General features: G+C 47.7%; 1 protein-coding gene across 2 annotated transcripts in view; it reads right to left on the reverse strand.

Annotated features, from left to right (window-relative positions):
* The window catches only part of CEP89 (centrosomal protein 89), a 1,308,678-nt gene that overhangs the window by 627,710 nt on the left and 656,111 nt on the right, over nucleotides 1-24,857 (reverse strand). For both annotated transcript variants that reach the window (XM_086945134.1, XM_086945133.1), the window contains exon 13: nucleotides 17,722-17,837. In XM_086945134.1, the coding sequence (XP_086801260.1) occupies nucleotides 17,722-17,837 (116 nt within the window). The remainder of the gene's footprint in view (nucleotides 1-17,721; nucleotides 17,838-24,857) is intronic.

Below are 24,857 nucleotides of genomic sequence, written 5' to 3' on the forward strand. Positions count from 1 at the left end.
CAGCTTATTTAGCATTATGCATGTTGTTTATTATTTCACTCAAGCTTTAATTATGATTTTAAGATTACGTATGAAAATGCTTTAAGGGTTTGGAACTACCGGGCAGGTCTGTGCTTGAAACTTTGATTTGTAATTTAATTCGGCATCTGCTGATGCTGATTTCAGTACTGCTATTTCTGTAGATGCAAAGACTAACATTTACCTAAAATCTGTGAAATGCATTTTTCATAATGGTGTATATCATACTAGGATACAAGAACCATCAGAAATCCTTTGAGGAATTGGTATGCATCTCAGAAGTGGGTCATGCATTACCGACATTTCGTTAGGGGAAAGGTGCATGCTAGGGATTGGCTGCTGTTGGAGATTAAAGTGAAGTTTAGAAACTGTAATCTTCTTCTTCTGTCTTTTATGGAACAAAAACTTCCCTTCGCGGTATCAAGGAAATTGTTTGTTGGGAAATATGATTTGTGCATTAAAATGTTCAATGATCTTTGACAATATATGAAAGAATGACAGAGGATAAATTGTGATACTCCAAGACAGAAACAACAATTCAAAATTAACATTACGACATTTAAAATATATGATCTACTTTGAGGTGGAATTAAATGTAACCATTAGAACAGGCAATGCCGTGATGGTAAGGGGGCTGTTGTGACTGTCGCACAAGTTACTACTTGTGTAACGATATATCTGTAAGAGACATTAGTTAGTGATAGATTCCTTACCTTAGAATATCCCCAGGCGTCAGACTGGATCCGGAAACTTTTGCGTAGCAATACCCCTGCGCGCTGGTAGGCGTCGTCTGCGGCTCCGCGTCCGTCGTCGGCGTCGTGAGCGCCGGGATGACGTCGTCGGAGTACTTAGACGGCGCCCATGCGCGCTGACGTCAGTTCTGATAACACAGCTTTTCCGCGCCAGATACGCAGAGCCATGATAGAACTAACACTGGTGCCATGAAACTAGGGCCCTGAAAGGGGATGACCTTAACCCTAGATATCGGTTCGCAGAACGGGGAGGATGGGTGGGTCGGTAAGGAATCTATCACTAACTAATGTCTCTTACAGATATATCGTTACACAAGTAGTAACTTGTGCATCTGAAAGAGACACGTTAGTGATAGATTCCTTACCTTAGAATAGATACCCCAGCAATACCAACCCCGGTGGTGGGTCTGCGAACCAATATCACACCAGAAAGTCCTGGAGGACGGAACGGCCAAAGAAGCCATCCCTCCGGACTTGACTGTCCAGGCAGTAGTGTCTTGCGAACGTGTGCAGCGAGGCCCACGTGGCTGCCTGACAGATGTCCTGCAGAGGGACACCGCGGCCCAGGGCAGTTGTCGTTGCCGTGGCCCGAGTGGAGTGAGCCCGCAATCCAGCCGGGGGCTCCTTCCTCGCCATGGAGTAACATGCTTGAATACACAAGATGATCCACCTAGAGATGGTCCTCTTGTGCACAGCCTTTCCCTTCTTCGCGCCCACGTAACCAACGAAGAGTTGGTCATCCACCCGGAATTGGCGTGTGCGATCTAGGTAGTAGGAGAGCGCACGTTTTGGATCCAGACGGTGGAGCCTCTCCTCCTCTTTCGAGGGGTGCGGAGGCGGAAAGAAGGTGGGCAAAGTGATGGACTGCCCGATGTGGAAGGCCGTGACAACCTTGGGCAGAAAGGAAGGTCGTGTACGTAACACCACCTTATCAGGATGAACAGACAGGAAAGGTGGAGAAGAAGAAAGAGCCTGGAGCTCACTCACCCTCCTGGCAGAGGTGATGGCAACCAGGAAGGCCGTCTTTAGAGTAAGGAGACGAAGAGGGCAGTTATGAAGCGGCTCAAAGGGAGCACACATCAGATAGGTGAGAACCAGATTCAAGTCCCACTGGGGCATCACGAAGGGAACAGGAGGGAACATGTGCGTGATGCCCTTCAGAAATCTACTCACAATAGGGGACTTGAATAAAGAAGGCTGATCTGGTAGCCTCAAGAAGGCTGATAGAGCAGAAAGGTACCCTTTAAGAGTGCCCAGAGCAGAGCCCTGCTGGGCAAGGGAAAGAAGAAAGAGCAGCACTTCCGAAAGGGGTGCAGAGAGAGGATCCACAGCCTTTGCTGTGCACCATGCCACAAATCTGTTCCACCGGCAGGCGTATACCGACTTAGTGGAGGGACGCCTGGCTGCCAGAATGATATCACAGACTTCGGGAGGCAAGTCAAATGGCCTCAACTGCCGCCGCTCAATCTCCAAGCTTGTAGGTGGAGACTGGACAGGTTCGGGTGCAGGACCGTCCCCTGCTGCTGCGACAGAAGGTCCTCCCGAAGAGGCAGACGAATCGGGGGATCGACTGACATGCTGAGTAGCTCGGGATACCAGTATCTTCGTGCCTAGTCCGGAGCCACAAGGACGACCTGGGCCCGGTCGCGCCTGATCTTCTTCAGCACTCTGGGCAGAAGTGGTATAGGCGGAAAGGCGTACAACAGACCGCAGCTCCACTCGCGACGAAAAGCGTCTCCGAGCGAGTGCCGCCTTGGAAATTCCAACGCGCAGAACTGCTGACATTGCGCGTTCTCTTCTGTGGCGAATAGATCTAACCAAGGCTCTCCCCACTGTCGAAAGAGACCTTGCGCCACGTCCGAGTTCAGACGCCATTCGTGATCCATCATGCACCGGCGGCTGAGTTCGTCCGCCCTGGCATTCAGAGAGCCTGCCAGGTGTTGAACCACCAGGGTCACGCCCTGATGTTCCAGCCACTGCCAGAGGCGCAGAGCCTCCTGGCAGAGGGTCCACGACCCCACACCGCCCTGTTTGTTGCAGTACCACATGGCGGTGGTGTTGTCGGTGAACACTTGCACTACGTTCCCCTTGACAGAGGGGAGGAATGCCTTCAGTGCAAGACGAATCGCCCGCAGCTCCAGAAGGTTGATGTGGAGCCGGGACTCCGCCGGAGACCAGAGGCCTCTGATCTCCGCCTCTCCCATGTGGCCTCCCCAGCCCTGGAGGGACGCGTCCGTCACAACTACGTGCTCCGGCTGGGGTAGGGAGAGGGGTCTGCCACTGACCCAGTCGCGGTCCGTGAGCCACCACTGCAGTTGCTTCGCAGTGCCCTCTGAGATCAGGACATGATCGGACAGGTTGCCCTGATGCTGGGCCCACTGAAACTTCAGGTCCCACTGCAGAGCCGCATCCGCCACCTGGCGTGACGCACCAGAAGGATGCAGGAGGCCATCAGCCCCAGAAGCCGCAGCGTCAACCTGACCGAGACCTGGGATAACGGCCTGAAGACAGGAATCAGAGCCTGAATATCCCGAACCCGCTGTTCGGGAGGGTAAACCCGAAACTGCGCCGAGTCGAGAACCGCTCCGATGAAGAGGAGCTTTTGAGAGGGACACAGGTGTGACTTCGGCACATTGATGGAGAACCCCAGCAAGTGCAGGAGGTCGGCCGTAGTCTGGAGGTGGCTGACGACTGACTGGGGCGAGCCCGCCTTCAACAACCAGTCGTCGAGGTAGAGGAAGACTGATATCCCCTGCCTGCGCAGATGGGCTGCGACCACCGCCATCACCTTCGTGAACACCCGTGGGGCGCTGGCAAGGCCTAAGGGGAGCACGGTAAACTGAAAGTGCTCTTGGCCTACCATGAACCGTAGGTAACGCCGGTGGGCCGGCAGGACGGGGATGTGGAAATAGGCGTCCTGCAAGTCCAACGCTACCATCCAGTCTCCCGGGTCCAGGGCAGCCAGGACCTGAGCCAAAGTGAGCATCTTGAACTTCTCCGTCCGGAGGAAGCCGTTGACGTTCCGCAGATCCAAGATAGGGCGTAGGCCCCCTTTGCCCTTCTTGGGTACCAGAAAGTAGTGGGAGTAACAACCACGTCCTACTTCTGGCCCAGGAACGCGCTCGATGGCCCTCTTGGCCAAGAGGGCCGAAACCTCCTCTTGCAGAAGTTGCAAGTGATCCCCCGACACACGGTGGTATTGAGGTGGCATGGATGGAGGGGAAGACTCGAAGGGGAGGGAGAAACCCCTTCGGACAATTTGCAGCACCCACCTGTCCGAAGTGACTGTATGCCAGTGGGAGAGGTGATGGCGAACTCTGCCTCCCACAGGCGTCACATGGGCCTGAAAACTCGGACTAGGAAGGTTTTGAGGCGGGGGCTGCTGAGGGAGGTGTGGACTGGCCTCGCCGCTGGCCCCGACCACCGCCACGGCGGTTCCCACGGCCGCCACCGCGTTGCTGAACATTCTGCGGCGCGTGGCTGACGGTCCGTGGTGGGGCGCCCCTTCCGTGGCCACGAAAGGAGCGAAAGGCACCCGATTGCTGGCGTGGGGCCGTAAGGCCCAAGGACTTGGCCGTGGCCTTGGAGTCCTTGAAACGTTCCAGCGCATGGTCTGCCTTGTCGCCGAAGAGGCGACGGCCATCAAACGGCATGTCCAGGAGGGTGGCCTGGACATCGGCCGAGAAGTTGGCGGACCTCAACCAGGCGTGGCGTCGAACCGCCACCGTCGTTGCCATCGCCCTGCCCAGTGAGTCCGTGGTATCCAGCCCACACCGGATAGAGAAGCGTGCCGCATCTCGGCCGTCCGCAAGGGTTTGGCTGAGTTTAGCCCTGACCTCCTCAGGGCATTGTGGCAGCACCTCCGCAACCGTGTCCCACAGAGTGTGGGTGTAGCGGCCCAAGAGACAGTTGGTGTTCACAGACCGTAGCCCTAGGCTCACAGACGAGAAGACCTTCTTCCCGAACTGCTCATATCTCTTGGATTCCCTGTCGGGCGGGGCCGACGGGAATGCGGTTTGGGAGTTAGAGGCCTGGATGACCAGGCTCTCGGGGGTGGGATGGGTGGACAAAAAGCATGGGTCGCCCGGTGCCGGGCGGTAGCGTCTGGCCACGTTCCTGTCCACAGGGGGGCCTGTGGCGGGCTTGGACCAAGTGCCCAGCAGAACGTCACACAAGGCCTCATTGAACGGCAGGAGGGGCTCCGCGGAGCCGGACTGCTGTTTGAGGACCTCAGTGAGGAGATTAGTCCTCACGGCCGCGACGGGGAGCTGAAGGTTTAAGGCCTTAGCTGCCTTCGTCAACACTACGCTGTAAGCAGAACCCGCCTCCGAAGCCACAGTCGGGGGCGACGTAAATCCAGTGTCTGGCGAGGTGTCAATACCACTGGCCTCCCCAAGCTCATATGTCCAGTCCTGATGCGACTGGCAATCACGTGCCAGAGGGTCCTCGGACCCCTCCCATTGCTCCTCGTCACCTGGCTCCTGGAGACCAGGATTAACAGCCAGGGCCTCCTCGTGGAGATAGAAGTCTCCAAAGGCCGACGGAATCGGCGCCCAGCGGCGCCCCTCCGACTCCTGAGTAGGACCGTAGGAAACATTGGGGTCGGCAACCACATCGGCTGCCGGGGACGACACCTGAAGGGACGGCGCCGGCGAGGTCGTAAGGTCGACCGGCGAGGTCCCGGATCCGGAGCCGGATCCAGCGAGGTCGCGCGGCGCCGGGACCGAAGTCGCCAGCGGCGCCGGGCCCGTAGCACCCGACGTCGTCGGGGCCGAAGCGCCCGACCCGGAAGGACCTCCAGACGGAGCCGATCGGCCCGAAGGCGCCACGGGAACCGACTGAGGAGGGAGGGCCCTCATGGCCATGAGGTACCTCTCGACCTCCTCCTGCGACGCGCCGTGCCCAGGGACCCGAAGGTGTGGGGCAGGCGGCGACGCTTGCGACTCCCGCAGAGCCGCGTGGGCGGTGTCGCCCGAGTCCCCGGCCGCATCGAGCGAGCGTCGGGGCGGGTCGGCGGACCGATGGTGTCGTTCCGACCTCTCATGCCTCTTACCTGAGGACTTGGAACCAGACGATCGGTGTCCACTTCCGAAACGTCGATGACTCCGACCTCGCGACCTGTCCCTCGACCTCCCGTGGGACCGGGACCGGGACCTGGAGCGGCGCGGGGCCGAGTGCCTCAGCTCGAGACGCTTGCGGGACCGCTTCCGCCTAGCCTTCGACGTCAGGGCCCGGCAGTCGACGCAGGTTCGATCGTCGTGGTCGAGGCCTAAGCACTTCAGGCACCGGCGATGGGGGTCCGTGACCGACATGAGTCGGCCGCACTTCGAACAAGGCTTGAACCCGGGCATCCCTGGCACCGATAGTCGAGACAGTCGACTAAAAGAGATCAAAAAGGATCAAAAACTTTTCAGTCAAAAAGTGACTGGGGGTAGAGCTTCTTCCGGATCTGCGCTAGCTGGCGCGGAAAAAAGAATAACTGACGTCAGCGCGCATGGGCGCCGTCTAAGTACTCCGACGACGTCATCCCGGCGCTCACGACGCCGACGACGGACGCGGAGCCGCAGACGACGCCTACCAGCGCGCAGGGGTATTGCTACGCAAAAGTTTCCGGATCCAGTCTGACGCCTGGGGATATTCTAAGGTAAGGAATCTATCACTAACGTGTCTCTTTCAGATCTGTCCTTTCATATAAAAGGATGATGCAGAACTAACTATAAACCCAAAATGTACTACTGTATGAAATACTGGGGTTAGGTGTTCTGAATGATCTGGACCTGGCTGGAAAGCATCTGAAACGGTCAGCTGAGAAGCCACATGGCTGAAACCAATAGCTTGTATTTAACAAGCATTGGCATAGCCAATAGTTCTTGCCTTTGGACTTTATAAGTGTTTAGGCAGAGCTATTAGCTTTGCAAATATTAAGCTATGTTGTAGAACATTATGGCTGCAATCACTCTGCAGACCCCTGACAGCGTGACCGATACTAATCACCAAAAACCAAACACACAATCACACACACACACACAATCACACAATCTCACACACACACACACACACACACACACACACAAACACACACACATAAAATACCCAGGCCAACACAGAAAGGTAGGTCTACACAGACCAACTTCTCAAATCGAGCCATATCAGGCATTAGCAACTCAATCAACCCTGTTTTTAACTATAGCCCTTTTCTATTACAAATTCAGGCTTACAAATATCAGGATGCTTAGACAACAAGCATTTGCAATGCAATAGGTCTTGCATTTGTGAGAGTTTGAGCTATTGGCATTTTAAATGGCAATGCCTTTTATTTACCTGTTGGTTTTTAAAACATAAAAGGCATTGTTATTTACAATGCCAATAGATTAACCTCTCGCAAATGCGAGACCAATTGCATTGCAAAATACAGAAGAAATTAAATGTGAATACATTAGAAAAAAATCAATATTTATATGTAAACTGTGATCAAAACATTTTGTTTAAGATTTTAGTATTGTCTCGAATAGAAAACGTGGTGCAGTGTATACATATGTACACTGTTAAACCTAAAGGGAAATAATGATAAAACTAGAGAATAAGAAGGGTCTACACACGTTAGCGTATTAAAAAGCCACATAGACCGGCAAACTCTCAATTGAACACGTATTAGAAGTGCTTTTTTTTTTTACCCTTGATGCAGTTGAACATCTTATCAGAAAGAACAAAATCATAATACACCTGATGATTACATCAGCGTCAAATTGCATTCTAAGGGCCTGCATTCTTTTTATAATAATATCCTGCATTGCAGGCAAAGCAAACGTCACAACCTGAGCAGCAAACACTGCAGTTTCTAGCATAGTGCTTCAGTTGGCAGCGTTTCTATAAAGCACATTTTTGAAAAAAACAACTAACCTCTAGTTAACGCATGATGATTCCAAGATAATATAAAATACATGTTGTGTGTGGAGACCTACCAAAAACAACATAATTCTGCTTGACAGACGAAGCTGATGATTAACGGCTTATTCATTCAAAGGGCATTGTAGCTGTTATTTCCTAACCACAACCCACTTAATTAGCAATAGCAGAGCTTACGGGGTGTGACTTAGTCAGTCCCATTTCTTCAGATGTCCTGTTGGGGCCTTTCAAGCCTCATTCTCAAGCTCAGCGAAATGAACTGATGAATGAAGGAAGCACACTAAGTAGCTCCATGTAGCAGTATTTGCAATGTTGTTAACTTACCTACACCTCAGACAAGCGTGGGAACATTAACAAGCACTAGTCCTGGGGTCATTCATTAACCCGAGTTTAGCCTAAGGTGCTGCCACCAGGGCCAGTCAAATTCATTATTTCATTTCCCCCCCCCCTGTAGCACATATGCATGCAAATCGGAGAAGGGACAATAGACCGAGATTTATAAAGTCGCCCATTTTATGATTTTGCCCATTACGAGCACCTGAATTCGGCAGAGATGTGCAGTCTTTAACTTTTTTAATAGCCGGCTGAGAAACAATTATTTCTGCATCAGAAATACAGAGCTGGGATGCCTACAGCTGAAAATGCTTTCCTCACTATTACAAAGCAGAAGGGGAAAATGCGGGCAGTGCCAGTTGTCACTTGGTAACAAGAGTCTTTCAGGGATGAATGCGGCCAGAGGTAAGGATGGTGACCATTAAGGAACATATCAAACAAGAGTGAGGCTCATCCCAAAAACAGACACAGCCACGGGCGCGTGCACAGTCTCTCACACACGCAAACCAATAAGCATCAGACACAAACACGCACACATGGAAACCAATAAGCATCAGGCACAAACACGCACACACAAAAACACACTTTACAGAAATGCAACTGATTTAAAAAGTGGGATTAATTAACAATGTGAATTTACAAAGTGCAGGCGGATTTCTGCCATGGCGGAGTGGAGGGAACTCTGGGGGTGGAGGGAGGAGGTCCGGCAGAGCAGCAAATGCTGCGGAGGGGGAGTGAGTATTGAAGAGGCGTTGCCGCCTCATTAGGGAAAGGTTTTGTTTGTGGCGAATGGGAGTGGGGGGGTGAGACTCTTAATGCGAAGCAGGAGGGGGAAGGCAAACAGAACTTTAACAAGGGATTCAAAGTGAAAACACTGCTGTGCACGACCAGGCTGTGTTGGAGGTGGGAGTGTGGTGCTTAACAATGAAACCGGGCGCCGTGGCACCCTTGCTGCGGAGATTAAAGGAAGGGTGGGAGGGACATTGGCGAGTGAAGCGAGCATATGGGGGGGGTGGGTGTGCAGCCTGGTGAGCTGAAGTGGCAGCAGAGGCGGAGCGTTGCGCGCACGAAGTGTCTGGTGGCAAATGGAAGCTGTGCACAATGGGCGTGGTTGTGCTCACATGCACTGTACCTGATCCGCACTTTAAGTGCACTTTTGAAAGCCCTTACTTTAATCTCGCCAAGCATTCCTAACAGGATGGCTTAGGCTCGACCTAAAAAAGACAGGAAAAGCTATTTAAGTGTGACATAGGAGGACTTTAGAACGTTCTGGAAGACGAAGAAGAATATTATGAATCCTTCTTTGTAATGCATTTTTATTATTTTATAGAAAAGAAGGAAGCTTTTTATAGGTAGATAACAAATGTAAAATTCTACTCTGTAGTATCGGTCAACTTTGTGGTTTGATCTGTGTGTGAATCTCTCTGTGTCCATGAGTCCATGAGTTTCTTCCCTCTTTGTAGATACAACATATGCATGTCCAAGCCAGTGATTTATTGCAGTTCTCCTTCCTGTCACTCAGGCTGTTCATCTGCGCCGCTGGAAGGGGCTGTGATTTGGTTACCACTGGCGGGTCACATTGAAAAAGTGCAGCGTAAGATAAATCAACAAATTCTGAAATGTAGGTCAGGAGAACAAAGAGCGGCGTGAGATTACGTGTGCTGGCGGCGCTTTCACCGGGGGAGAAGGCAGGTGGAAGACTGGTGCGCGTAACGAGATCCCTGAATATGCGATGTGGGGTGGGGGGACGTGCATGGGGACCAGACACACACAGTGTTTCCCTTGCGAGAGCGAGCAGGGGCACCATCTGTTTTCAAGATAATTACAGAGGGTGCTGATGCTCGCTCCAGCAAGGGAAACACCAAATGTGCATGCGTTGCAATAGAAAGCATTGTAAAACGTGCACGCTTTTAGGCAAAGTGCTGATCGATTGCAAAAGGTCCCCTCCTATGCAGCGCGCATGCGCTACATAGGCAAGACCTAAAAACAAAGTCACTCATCAGGAGTTTGGCAGATTTTGGTGCAGGGTATTCTAGACAATATTCCTGCATCAAAATCCAATTACAAGTTTTTTTCCCTCAGAATGGGGAATAGCCACACGGGCAGGATAGACACCAAATCTCCATATGTCTCCATACAATTCCGGAGGGAAAAAAACAGCAGACATTTTGTGCCTCTTCTCTGTAGAGGGAGAGTAACAGGAAAAGGCCTGATAAGAATTGGTGGGTGGGGGCATTGAGGGCCACTGCAGACTTGAGTGCATGTGGGAGTGCGAGTAAGTGGAGCATGATCTTCTCCTCACAGAGTGCTGTAGGGTTTCGATGGAGGCATTGAGGGTCACAGCAGACTTGAGTAAATGTGGGAGGGAGAGTAGGGAGAGTACAGCCTTCTCCTCACACACTTGTAAGGGTTGGGTGGGGGCATGGGTGTTGTGCTGCTTTCAGCCAATTTAACTTAGAAAGCGTCCTGTGGCTCCCGGCCCATAATTATTAGAAGTGGAGTTTATGAACCCAATAACTTAAAGTACAGATACACTTGGAATTGCGGGTAATGAAATTTTACAAGTAATTACAACTCTGGGTGAAATTTAAGCAATCGTAATAGGGGGCAATGCATGGTCACTCAGAGGAGCCACCACTGTAACATTATGCAGACCTTAGAGTGAATGTTTACACATGTGAAAACTGAATAAAACTTATGTCGGCTATTGCAATATACTTTAAAATAATGCTATTGAAGATTTGAATGTGACAGTATAATGCTTTCCTGAACTGGGCAGGAAATCCAGCACTTGTTGGGGTTGTCTCAGAAATCTACCCTTCAAATATGCCTCAAAAAGGTAAAAAGTCATCAACAGGATGGAATTTGAAAGAAGAGTATTAAGGCATGCTGGTCCTAAGCTTATAATCACTAATGAAAAACTTGCATTGTTCAGTCTCCAGTCATACCATCCCCTCCTGGCCCCAAACAGCTTGCCGTACAAGAGCATGAATTGCTCCCTCACCCCTCTATCATGTTCAGCACTTAGTTGCTTTCCAACTTAAGCCACACGTATAAACATAGAAAGATCTCGTCACTGGTGCACCGCTTCTGAGACAGCGGATTGGTCACCGCCAATGGAAGAGGTTTAGAGCACAGGTTTGAAATACCAAACACAATTGGTCTTCAGCCTATCTCATAAATTCCTTTGCTTGCAGTCTTACAGATAGGTACGTACAACGTTGTATTGCATTGATCAATTGATAGCAATAAATACATTATATATTTTATGAAAAAATATTTTTTAAAAGACTGTCGAACAATTTAAACTGATTCTGGTAAACTTTGCATCATGGTGTAAATAAGATTTAAAAATGCCAATCAGTTCCTAATAAAATCAGGAGATTGCGTCATAAATCAGTGATTTGGTGCCTCCTTAAATGTCCTTGTATTTGCCTCTATCAATGAGACTCGAAGGTAGTGTTTCCTTAAGGCGAGCAATGTTGGGGCAAATGCAGATGATATAGTCTAAGTTTCAGCTTTGTAGCCACATAGTAGGCAACTATTCTTGCATTTAAGATAAGCATTACATGCTTGATACAATAGTACATGAAATAATCCAAATCTCAAGTATTTCTTTTTTTTGGTACCTCCAAGTCTGAGTCAAGATGTTGTTTACCAATTAAATAGGAGTTGTACATATACATTTTACTTGTAGCTCCCTCCGATGGTATGGGATGATTATGATGCAGGAAATCAAACAAAGTAACGATGACAGCAACAATGGAAAAGCGTGAAGCTTGCAGAAACATGGGATATCTCAAATGGCAGGGCTACGAACAATATAGAATTACAACTCTTACAGTGGGCACTAGTAAAGTCAAAGCACTATATATTATGATCGTCTACGTAGTATGACACTTAGTTGTTTTTTTGTGTATGCATTACTCTTCTTTACATATTACCTGCATTCTACAAGTTGTACAAGCATTGCTACTGCCCTTTGCGCATTAATGTTATGACCTGGTGGCATTTCATACGCTGTTATCTTTGCACCATACAAGACGTACGCCTTCAGGCATTACACTTCGCACTTTTCTAAGGCCTGTGTGAACCCGCCTAGCAAAATCCCGAGTTGTTTTTGTACAGGCATTGCTCTTTTTACATATTGTTTGCATTTTACAAGTAGTACACCCTTTGCTACTGCCATTTGCACATTAATGTAACTGCTCAGTGGCATTACCGACACTGCTATTTTTGCACGACCTGAACTGCTACTCACACATTATTAGTACATATTGCTATCCTTCAATAACTTGAAAAAAAGACAGGTGTTTAGCACAGAACAGCAAGTATGTTTGCACTAATTTTATCGCACTTGCAAAATTAGCATTTTTTAAGCTGCACACCCTTTCCACTGCCCTTTTCACATACCTCCTCATACAGGAAATGCTAATTTTTCTCAAAGGTTTTTTAATACAGTGTTCTTATTGCGAGATTCGTATTTTATGAAACTTGTATGATTTTAAGTAATCGCACAATAAGCCTTTTGTGCTTTACTGTAATTACATTGTATATGAAAGCAGCACCACATTGGCTCAAGCTACAGAAAAGATTTAAGTTTCTTTTCTTGAGATTTAGTAAGGTCTCAAGTGCCAAAATAATAATAATTTGACCATATGTGCAGGGCCGTTTCTACTATTAGGCCAGACTAGGCAGCCGCCTAGGGAGGCAAAAGGGGGAGGGCGGCAAAAGGGGGAAATCATTTTTCATATAATCTATAATAATCAGGGCTGTTAATCATTCATAGCGGGAACGCGCTAATTGTGACGGCCCTGCTTCTTGTTGCTGGCCTGCCCTTAGAGAGACAGGACCAATGAAATTACGAGGGGCAGGCCTGTCACCTTTCGATTAGCCTCTTAGCGCACAGCAGATTCGGAGTGCTGTGGAGCTGAGAGGAGGAGTCAGGAACATTAAGGCAAGGACTGGTTAGCCGATCCTGCAACCTGCTTCTGTTGCACTTTTTGTGTGAGAGACTTTAGGTGTCAGCCGGTATATCACGGACATGATAGGATTCATTTAGTGTTCGAAATAATGTCCACTTTTCCTTCTCTGACGCTGTCAGTCGCCCGTCTCTCTTCCTCTTTCTCTAATTCCCTCTGTTTCTCTCTCGCTGCTCCTCACTGTGAGTGAGGGAGGTGCACGCGGTGTAAATATTAACGAGCGAGGCCTTTCTTGGCGCACTTTCCTGACATGGAATCTGTAGTGAGACGTGCAAAGCCTACAGCCGCTCTCTGGTCGCTCCCTATCTCTACAGCAATTGTTGTGAAATGCCACCCTTGTTGGTCGAGGTGCCGGCCCTGTCTTTACACCAACGGGATAAGTGCAAAAAGTAAAGTTGAACAGTTGTTTCATTTCACGCCTCTTCCTCCCCTTCAAGGACGTCTGTCTGAACCCCGTGGCTCTCACAATCCTGGCCTAAAAGCTGTGTAAAGAACAGCAAGCGCATGTCTTGGGCAGTTGGGCGGGAGTGCCAAAATCGCATCTGCAGTCTGATCTAAATGTGAGAAGATAGGCGCGTACATGTGAGGCGATTAGCTGTTGTAACGTTGCATTTTTTAAGCTTAAGAGGCTGTGGTGGTCCCAGGCTGGTCACGCCGGGAGTAGTCAGTGTCTAAAATCACTTTGCATTCACCAGGATATAGCCCTGTAGTTTTTTTCCTTCCACTGGGATTGAGGTGGGGACGCCCTCTTCAAAGAGAAAGGGAAAATGTCCTGTGAGGGAGTTGAAAGGAAACCGGGATGGGGCATCATCTCCTCGCCCACTCTCACTCCAAATGCCTGGAGTTTAAGGACTGATTTGCAGTGCCAACAGCCCCAGTCATGTGGGTGTCCCTGAACGGTTCCCAGCGGCGGCGCCTCCTTCAGACCAAAATGGTCCCAGCTCTCATCCATCCACCCTCCTAACTGCCCCTTTCTGTGGAGCGGGTGGCTGTCTATCTGGTCCTCCCAGCGGGAACAAACAGACCGGGGCTGTCATGGCCCAGGAGGTTAAAAACACACACAGCGGGACTCTGCTTCCAAGAGTAGTTGAGACACTGCCTCGACCCTCCTTCCGTGCTCTGGGGTCCGTAGGAGGAGCGAGGTTGATCAGACCTTACACCATAGGAAGCAACCATTCTGCATCTGTGTAGGCCTCGCAGGAGCGCGGGTGCTTTTAAAAAAATGTTTGCAATATAAGTAAGACTTTCCCGTTCAAAGCTTGTGTAAGACATTTCTGCTGTCAATCAAATCGAGGGATGTTATGGGAATCAATGTTCTTCTAATACGGCTATAGATGCAGTAGGCAGCCAGATGCAGGCGCGTGATACACACCTGTGGTTCGTTTGCTTGCGTAGTTGTTTAGGCCTTCAGTGGCTTCAGGGGTTGGCGTGTGAGGGTAGGTAGGGGTTATATTACTCTTGTGAATAATTAGCAGTAAAAGGGAGGGGGCGGCATTTTTCATTCTCGCCTAGGGCAGCAAAACATATACTCGGAGTGTTGAAATATTTTCTCGAGTCAGTCTGTAATGAAATTCAGGCTTTGAACTGCCCTGTTGTGCTAAATAAATTACTTTGCAGGATAGCAAGTGGATTAAGGACTCCCGGAGACAATAGGCCCATCTGAGGAAGATTAGCTCGTTACTGGGAAAGGAGGAAGATGAGAGGAGAAATCTCTGATAAGCAGTGGGACCAGGGGCGGCTGGTGACATTTGAAAGTGGTGGGGCGTAAACTAATTTGCATATTGCACCGCAGCGAGCGAGCACAGCGAGCGAGCGAGCCCGAACCACCTTGCATCCATCCATACATCATTCATGCATCCACCCATCCATCCATCCACCCACCCACCCATCCATCCATCCACCAATTCTGCATTCATCCTGCATCCATCATTCATTCATGCATCCACCCATCCATCCAGCATCCATCATTCATTCATGCATTCACCCATCCATCCATCCTGCATCCATCATTCATTCATGCATCCATTCCTGCATCCATTCATGCATCCATCCATCCATCCTGCATCCATCCATCATTCATGCATCCATCCACCCATCCATCCACCCATCCATCCATTCCTGCATCCATTCATGCATCCATCCATCCATCCATCCTGCATCCATCATTCATTCATGCACCCATCCATCCACCCTGCATCCATCCTGCATCCATCATTCATTCATCCACCCATCCTGCATCCATCCTGCATCCATCATTCATTCATGCATCCACCCATCCATTCATCCACCCATCATTCATCCATCATCCATCCATCCATCCACCCATCCTGCATCCATCATTCATTCATGCACCCATCCATCCACCCTGCATCCATCATTCATTCATTTACCCATCCACCCATCCTGCATCCATCCTGCATCCATCATTCATTCATCCACCCATCCATTCATCCACCCATCATTCATCCATCATCCATCCACCCATCCTGCATCCATCATTCATTCATGCACCCATCCATCCACCCTGCATCCATCCTGCATCCATCATTCATTCATTTACCCATCCACCCATCCTGCATCCATCCTGCATCCATCATTCATTCATCCACCCATCCATTCATCCACCCATCATTCATCCATCATCCATCCACCCATCCTGCATCCATCATTCATTCATGCACCCATCCATCCACCCTGCATCCATCCTGCATCCATCATGCATTCATCTACCCATCCACCCATCCTGCATCCATCCTGCATCCATCATTCATTCATGCATCCACCCATCCATTCATCCACCCATCATTCATCCTGCATCCATCATCCATCCTGCATCCATCCATCACTCATGTATTTTTATGACCCTATAACTTGCACACAGCTTGTCAGTGTTTAATACCAGTCTCGAACCTTGTACTCCAGCACCAATGATACATGATTAATATTAATTGTTTTTAAAAACATGTATTTATTCGACACCAATTTCACACCTTAGTCGGAACATCATTTTTATTTGTTTTTTAAAATATCTATTTATTTAACACCAGTGTAAGTCACGTATACATTTTTATGGTTCGATAAGAGGCTCGAACCTGGTTTCCCATCACCAAAGTCGGCCGTGCTATCCGTCAGGGGTTATGTAACAGGGCTATGTAGTGACCAGCCAATCCTGCGCCAGGATTGGCTGGGGGGGCACCATGACTCCTCGCCCAGTCGCCCTGTGTAACCCCGGGGGCTGCGGCCCGCCCCCTGGTCCTCTCTCTAAGGGGGAATTCACAAGAAAACGATCTGCGCATGCGCGGGCATGTTTGTGCCCAAACATACACTTGCGCAGCTGCAGCAGCCCGATCATTCCCCCCCCTCGCCCCCCCCCCCCCCCCTCCTTGCGCACTCCAGGAAGGTCGGGTGTCTCCCGGTTTCCCGGCCGGCAGATAGCGCGATTTTTTAAAATAATTGTGTTTGGCTTCTAGTGACGACGTGGTGGGTCCATGGGGCTTAGTGGGGCTTCGCCCCTACGCCCCAATGGACGCACCGCGCCTGAGTGGGACTGCTGAAGACAAGGAAGTACAGACACCTTGAGTGAAGGGACACTTTGGACTCTGGATCAGTGTTTCCAAGACCAGTTGTGCTCCCTACTCGGGCTGGTGGAGAACAGAGGGTGGATTTGTTGGATGTTGTGGAGGAAAAGAGACAACTGGTACTTCTGTAGAATAGTCCTGTGGAGGGTAACCCCAAAAGAGGACCCCCCCCCCTCCAAACCATCTCCTGCTGGACACATATGGGCACACAAGTGGCCATGAGACTGCTAGGACTTCAGAGACAAAGATTGCTGCTGAGGAAGCACCCGATCCAAGGAGGTTTACGGGAGCTCAGACAAAAAGAGCAAGTTGGGTGCTGCGCTGCTCCCTACTGCTGGAAGGTGGCAGCCAAGTGGTGGAGCTGCAGAACAGAACAAAAATCAGGCTGAGGAGCTGCACCTGAGCTCTCCCTATCTGTAGTTGCATGCCAGAGCACTGTCACACCCTATCCTTAATATCCCCAAGGATGCCACAGAACCCCGACTTGAATTGCTACCTCTCCCTTCTCTGTACTAATTAAACCATGCTTGACTTGCTGTACATCTCCCTCAAACTATTCTCCTTATAAACCTACTTTGTTATGTACAATGCTTTGTTTATATTCAGAAATAAGTATGGGCTATTAATGTACTCCAAAGAACAAACAACACAGTTTTTAAATTTACTTTTATATGATCCATTCCCAGTGCTTAATTTGAGCTGGTGGTTGCCAGTGGAGGCCAGCGGAACTCATATTTGGGGTCTGACACTTTGTTTCCCCTTCAGACATTGCCAGAGAGCAAGAAAGGGAAAAATGTGCACAGCAGGAATATGAAGAAGGACAGACGGAAAAACAGTCACAAAGGGAGAAAGCAGGTACCTCCAAGAGTAGATAAAGGGGAAGGGAGGGTCTGGCAGTGATTAAAGACCCCTGGGGTTGGATCAAGCCGATGCAGACTTGGTATTGCGCTTGATGATGTTTAATAGCTCAGGCCACAACCGTTTGCTCACAGCTGGGGTCATTGGCCTTTATTCTATTACAAATTAAGTATTGTGTATTCCAATGTTAGGACAGTTATGGAGAAACTAAAAACAAGGTAAAAATAATTTGCAAGGAATGTCACAGCAAGAAAATACATATCCCATCATAAAAATAGCATTTGGTCGTATTACCTTCTTGTATATGACGATTGTGGCTCTCCTTAGCTTTGGCTTGCTGAACCTCAAATTGCTTCATTAAAACCTCGTTTTCATCCAAGACCAGATTTGCCTGTGCCTGCAGCTGCCGCCTACAAAATGCAAAAAAATAATTATTTATTGAAGCCCTACAAACTTCTGTAGTAACACATATTACAAATGCCTGCCAATATAGTCCAGAATCTAAAAATCATACAAGCTGGGAATATTTTTCCTACTTGAGAAATGCCTTGAACACTTTTGTTTTGGAACTCATTTAAGCCTAAGATATCAATGCGTACGTCATTATTGAATCACTACATTTGGATGTTACATTCACAGACATTATAGAGTGGAGAGGTCATAAGTGTGTTGTGGACCCTTTACTCTTCAACTTAATATACTAGCTTGCTGTCTCCCATTGACTCCTGATAGAGCGAGATAAAAGATTCCAAGGGCTTCATTAGAACACTATAGTTCACCTAAATACTGAACACAGGTACTTTTTGAGACTACATGTGCTGCCTCCATCTTGCGGATAGGAAATAAGGATATTTATGGAAATGCAGAGGGAGACCTGCAATGGGAAACTGAGTACATGCTACTACAAATCACATCCACAATCTTTCTGACACCCATGATGCATATTCATTTCAGCCTGCTGAATGCCTGTAAAGTTTGTATTTCATATACTTCATTGTGATGTAATTTGACATCCTTTAAAAGGTAATGCAGGCCGTGATTTATGAACACTATTTTAAGCTCACTGCGTGCATATAAGGAACATATATAATGACAACATCAGGCATACTATGCAGGAAATAAAACAGAGGAGACAAAGGGCGAGTAGATTAATTGTGCCGTCTCACAATCAAAGGTCAACCATCGCCCCACAGATGTGGCAATGTAGGCAAGGGATACAAGGTACAAAGAACAACAGTAACCTCTTGCACTAGAAAACCTGCAATCGAGAAACATTAGAGACCACTCCACATCTCACAGGCAAAAAAGATTCACAGGTGACAATTTATAATGGACATTTGGAGCTACTATGAAAGCTTCAATTTCATTACAAGATACACATTTATTTTATTAAAGTACAAAACTCTAACTTACGTTCTTTGATGGGCTGTTTTGAACATGGTATTAGAAATTGGGCTTAGCCTATTATGTTCCTGACCTCTCAAAACCCCCCAACCCAGCGTTTTTTGATATTTAGCGACAGCTAACCACAAAAGGAGACCACCACTTTCAGACAGACAATTTAGCATCCTCTGAAACCAGAGACAGAAAGGCATCTTCTAACAGTCACTCTCAAATACAGGAAGACAGAGGTTCTAAGAGAGAGAGGCATACAACCACCTTCTAGCTAAGATGCAAACATTCACCTGGAAAAAGTGAGGCAATGAATGATAACCAAGGATAATAACAAAAAGCCTGCATCAGACAGACAGGCAGTTTCAAAGTTAGGGTTAGTAAGCAGGAACTGTATTTTAGAAGACTATTTCTTCCTCTTCATCTGTCAAGTTGAATTATTTTAGTAACGTGGCCCATGAACTGACAGCTTTTTCCTAGTTACCTAGTGAAGATAGATAATAATTTAACTGTACCGTACTCAGTGAAACATGGAATTATTTTACTGGAAACGTAGCCAAATCTGGAACTCCATATTCAGCTATAAACCTAAGTCGCAGAACTGGTAAGCACCATCAACAACAGCATTGTGGCCCCCATCAACAGAGTTGCACGAATAAATACACCATCCACAAAACTAGTGCTGTGGTGGTGCTGCTGAGTGGTGCTGTGGGTGCGCTGAGTGGTGCTGTGGTTGCGCTGAGTGGTGCTGTGGTTTCGCTGAGTGGTGCTGTGGTTGCGCTGAGTGGTGCTGTGGTTGCGCTGAGTGGTGCTGTGGTGGTTCTGAGTGGTGTGGTGGTGCTGAGTGGCAGTGTGGTGGTGCTGAGTGGTGCTGAGTGATAATGTGGTGGTGTTGTGGTGGTGCTGAATGATGCTGTGGTGGTGCAGAGTGGTGCTGTGGTGGTGGTACTGAGTGATAATGTGGTGGTGCTGAGTGATAATGTGGTGGTGCTGAGTGGTGCTGTGGTGGTGCTGCTGAGTGATGTTGTGGTGGTGCTGAGTGGTGCTGTGGTGGTGGTGCTGAGTGGTGCTGTGGTGGTGCGGAGTGATAATGTGGTGGTGCTGAATGATAATGTGGTGGTGCTGAGTGGTGCTGTGGTGGTGCGGTGTGATAATGTGGTGGTGCTGAGTGATAATGTGGTGGTGCTGAGTGATAATGTCGTGGTGCTGAGTGATAATGTGGTGGTGCTGAGTGATAATGTGGTGGTGCTGAGTGATGATGTGGTGATGCAGAGGGCAGAAAGGCACAAAAGCGAGTAACAGAGGGCAGAAGGGCACAAAAAACGAGTCTAACAGCGGGCAGAAAGGCACAAAAAACGAGTCTAACAGAGGGCATAAGGGCAGAAAGAAAGGGAAAAACTAGTCTAACAGAGGGAAGAAAGGCACAAAAAACGAGCCCGACAGAGGGCAGAAAAGCACCAAAAAACGAGTCTTAAAATACATCGACCCAGGGAAGACACATCCATAAAATAAGCTACTTGACCTCCCAACAGCAACCTGACCCTCCATCACTGAACTGCTGTATCTTGAACTACTTTTTTCTAAAAAAGATAGTATAGGCCCGGGGATGACTAAAAACAGCACAAACCCCTCACTCGTCTATCCCTCCACTATCCTTTTCAACCCAAATACCACAGCTCAAATTAATATCATATTTCCCTATTTTAACTCTCCACTAATCCTTTTTGGGTTCCCGAGTAGTATGATACTTGCCGAAAAGCACTTAGACGCCTTATCAGGGGTAGTAAGCACTATATAAATGAAATGCCAAGAAAGTCTGACGGGCGCACTTCCAGGGGGGTCGTCTCAAACTGTATGACAATATATATTTCGGGTGAAACGCAATTCAGCAGTCAATTTTACCTACTGAAATGATGTAATCTTGCCGTGCTAAGCACTCTATGTATGCTGTTAAAACAATAAAAAAAAGAGCTGACAAAAAAGAGGCCATTACCAACTATGTGGCCAGTTACTTCTGACATGCTGTGAGGGTATCACTCTTTCTTTCTATAAATCGATGTGTGTAACTCGGAATGCAGAGAGCTGCGTTCCCACCACCGCATGCCTGAAACCATGAACCCCGATTCGCAGAGGCTACTACTTGGGGACAGGCTGACCCCCTCGCTCCACGTCATTGGGGACAGAGCTGCCACTCGTTTGTTGCCAGAGGAGACCCTAATACAGCGTAGTATTGGTGTTTTTACTGAACTGATAGGACTAATTAATGCACCTGATACAAGTGATTTTAGGGGGAAGTTCTGGACCCTTAACAGTGTCCGTGAACCGTGATGACATGGAGGGAAGTGCCCAGGTTCAGACATCGCTTTTCAAATTGCTGCATGTTTTACAGCTCATCCACCCTCCGGGGAGGGAGTGTATGGGGGGGGGGGACCACAGATGCAACTTTTAGACATTTAATTTCAGTTATACTCTTTAAATAAACATTCATTTAATCAACAAGCCAAAAGCAAAATCCACATGCAAAGGACCGATTCATGTTTAATTACACAGTTCATCCCTTCTATGAACACCACAAGTCAAAAGTTCAAGAAAACGCCTTTTCACATATTGTAGTTCATTCACGAAAAGAAACTGATGTGTAATGGTAAAAATATTACCATTAGGAACAAAATCGTTTACGCAGCAGAACGTAACTGTAAACAATGCTGAAGTTTCGAGAAGAAAGCAGTGAAAGTTTTTCCGGCGCGCCATGGCAGCTCCAGCTTATCTCTACAACTAGCGGCTAAAAAAGTCGAGATAAAATAAAGAACACCTTACCAAAACAACAAGGAAGATACTACCGCAACACTGCGTAGTGGGTAACCAGGCGCTTTCCAAGAGTCACCGAAGCATTGAGGCGAGACACAAGGTAGTTAGCATTAACCCTTCCTCCGGCGCTTCAGCCTCTTTCTCAATAACCAGCGTTGAGGGGTGCTCAGCCAATGGCACGCTAGCAGGGCGGTGTCCCGGAGGCGGCCGAAGGGCAGGGGCTACGAATCCTGCGCAGCCGCCGTCTTGCCCAGCTCGTGCACCGCAGGGACCGCCGGAGCAGCAGAAAGTTAGACTGGAAGTTGTCAGCCTGTCCCTGCTATGGAGCCCCTGGCAGCGTCGCCGCCGCCCGCCCATCCATTGGGAGCTGGGCAGAAGGAGCCCACAAGAAAACTGGGATTCCAGCATGAAAAGAGCCCGGTGAGGTAAGGGGGGGGGGGGGGTGAGCGTGTGTGTATGCAGTGTGTGTGTGTGCGTGTGTGCCTGCCTGCGTGTGTGTATGGGTGTGTGTGTGTGAGTGTGGCTGTGTGTATGTGTGCGCGCGCAACTGAGAGAGGCATGGCTGACTTCCTGGGAATCTGAGATAGGATATGTGCACGGCGCCGGGCTGGGCATGCGCGCCCACTAGGTGCAATCCACGCGTGTGGCCGACCCCTGTCTCAGATTCCCAGGAGACGGGCAACAATAGTTGTCGAGCTAGACGCATGCTACGCATGCATACTCTAGCTCGACCTAAAAACTGGACTACAGCAAAAATGCTTACTCAGCAAGCCACAAGAAGGTGAGGACTGCTACAGAACCTTCACACTGGAATCTCAACAACGTTTAAGATGGATAAATATGTATATTCACATTTGAAAAGCTGCTTCATGATGTTGTGAACTCATAATTCAACTAAACTGATTACATCAAAACTTCCGATAGTCATTTCTAACTACTGAACAAAGAAATGCTGAATTGTATAAAGGAATGCCCAAACTGGTGTTCTACGGCAATTACATATCAGCATTCCTGGCTACTGTCAGAGAAGGAATTCTATTGAAAAAAAGTCAGGAGAGGCTTGAGGGATAATCTGGTGAGCAAGCACAAGTGTCATGAATTGAACAGAATGCAAGATCATCGTGGTGTGATTTTTTTTCTTTGTACCAGATATGAGTCTAACAGGTTCATTAGGGAATAATATTTTGCTGGCTCGACAACTTCACTGGAAGGCCCTCGTAGGCGTTATTGCCTTAACTGAGATGTATTACAATTATACTGCTCATAAAATTCAGTTGCAATTTGCTACTAGTTTTTTTCCAACCAGTACTGAATTTTGCAAACTTACCAATGTACCTACATGCCAGTTTTTGACATTCTAAATAAGAGAGGATGGCAGTCCGACCTACCTGATTAGCATTCGTGAAATAGGTCGCAAATTGCAACTCACTACATATGGACAAAATCACAGGGATAGGGAATGCTGAGAAACAGGACACACTAAAGGAGGCATTCAACAGATTCCAACAACGCAGTAATTACAATGGCACTAAAAGTCTTTCAGAATTTGAACAATTATTACACTCTGACTCAGACTCAATGTATGGCAGAGAAGACAATATATGACACCAGCCAACTTTCTCAATTTGAACATAACAATTTCTTTGATAGATCGGACATTCTATAGAGATGGATCACATTTTGAAGCAAAATGAGGGTGGCAGTAATTAACAGAACGTAAAAGTAGGCAAACAGCTGGAAAAAGATAACACCACCCTTTTCCACTTTTAACAGCAATGGGTGCTATCAGCTACCCCCTAATCAACTAATCTACACACTAGCAAAACAAACAGTACTTAAGTCAATGGTAAAAGACATAAAACCCCTAACAATCATCCTGCCTCAAGCAACACTTAAATAATCAAAAAATGGGGATGGAACTGTTGCAGGGATTCCGTTTAGGTACAGAACTGTGCTTGTGGCCATAGAAGATTGGCATGTAGGGACTGAGTCACCATACCCCCTCAGTACCTATGAGCCAGAGTCCGACTAGCTATAGTGCCTTACTTGCTCTCCTAACTTTACCAGAGAAAGTGAATTGGCAACCATAACACAACACTCTCGACCATCTCAGGGATTTGAGTAACAGGACACATCCTTTCACTCTCTCACTCGCCCACAATAAAATTAACAAAAGACAATAAGGAAGTTTAGAATATTTATTCTATTGTGTCCTAAAATGTAGTATTCATGCCACAGTTGTTCGAAAACACCGTAGGCATGGCTAATGAACCATATTCTATAAAAAGCCCTGTCATGGTATAAAACAGATTAGCCTAACCCCAGTCCCCTTTCTACTGAAGCTAAATGATTATGTATCAAAGATCTCTGAGATTAGTGACGAACCGGTACCTTAGCATATACAGATGAACGCTCTACATCTCAACCACTGCAGTGGATCTTGTCCCAGAACTCTCGCTCCAAGAGTTTTCTTAAACTCCAGGTGCTCAGTTATATGACAAGACGTGTGCTCATAAACAACAGCTGCATGGTTGTGTTGTGTCTGAGTGCTAGTGCCTAACCAGATAAAATAACAAGGGGCATTGTTGTTTGACCTTGTCTAGTGTGGTCAGACTAAATCCCAGGAAAAGACACAGGTTCCGTGTGAAAGTACAGTGTGACAAAAATGTTTATATAGTAATGTGTACAAATGAAAATGAGTCCTTTAATGTGCACAATTAGGCTAACAGAGGGAAAATTACAATGGGCCAGGCAGGAAACACAGGACAGAACCATTGTTTGAAAAAATACAGACAATACTGAGAATAAACGACTTCCTTGATTTCATGCAACTACAACCTCCCATAGCAGTACAATTTCAATAGTATCCTGCTACAACTTTATCTAAGGACAATACAGAAACTAACCATACTAATAACCAGAATATAATTAGGGAAGATAACAAGGAAACAGCATTCATTGTACCCAGCACAATCTTGATGTAGTGCCAATTAAGAACGGTGCAATTTTAACATCTTTAAAAATAATGCCCGAAGAAAATATTGCAATTTCACAGACACACGGATAGTGAGTTGGCACAATCAAAACTTGTGGAAAAAAAACAGCACAGGATCATGAAACAGCGAATACAGCGAATGAAAAAAACATTGAGAACACAGATTTGAAAAATTGACCAGAAAATTTAGATTGAAAAAACAGAGAAAACTTAAGATGATCTAAATTCTTATCAA

This window comes from Lissotriton vulgaris, chromosome 12 (genome assembly GCF_964263255.1).
Source record: "Lissotriton vulgaris chromosome 12, aLisVul1.2, whole genome shotgun sequence".
Taxonomy (NCBI): domain Eukaryota; kingdom Metazoa; phylum Chordata; class Amphibia; order Caudata; family Salamandridae; genus Lissotriton; species Lissotriton vulgaris.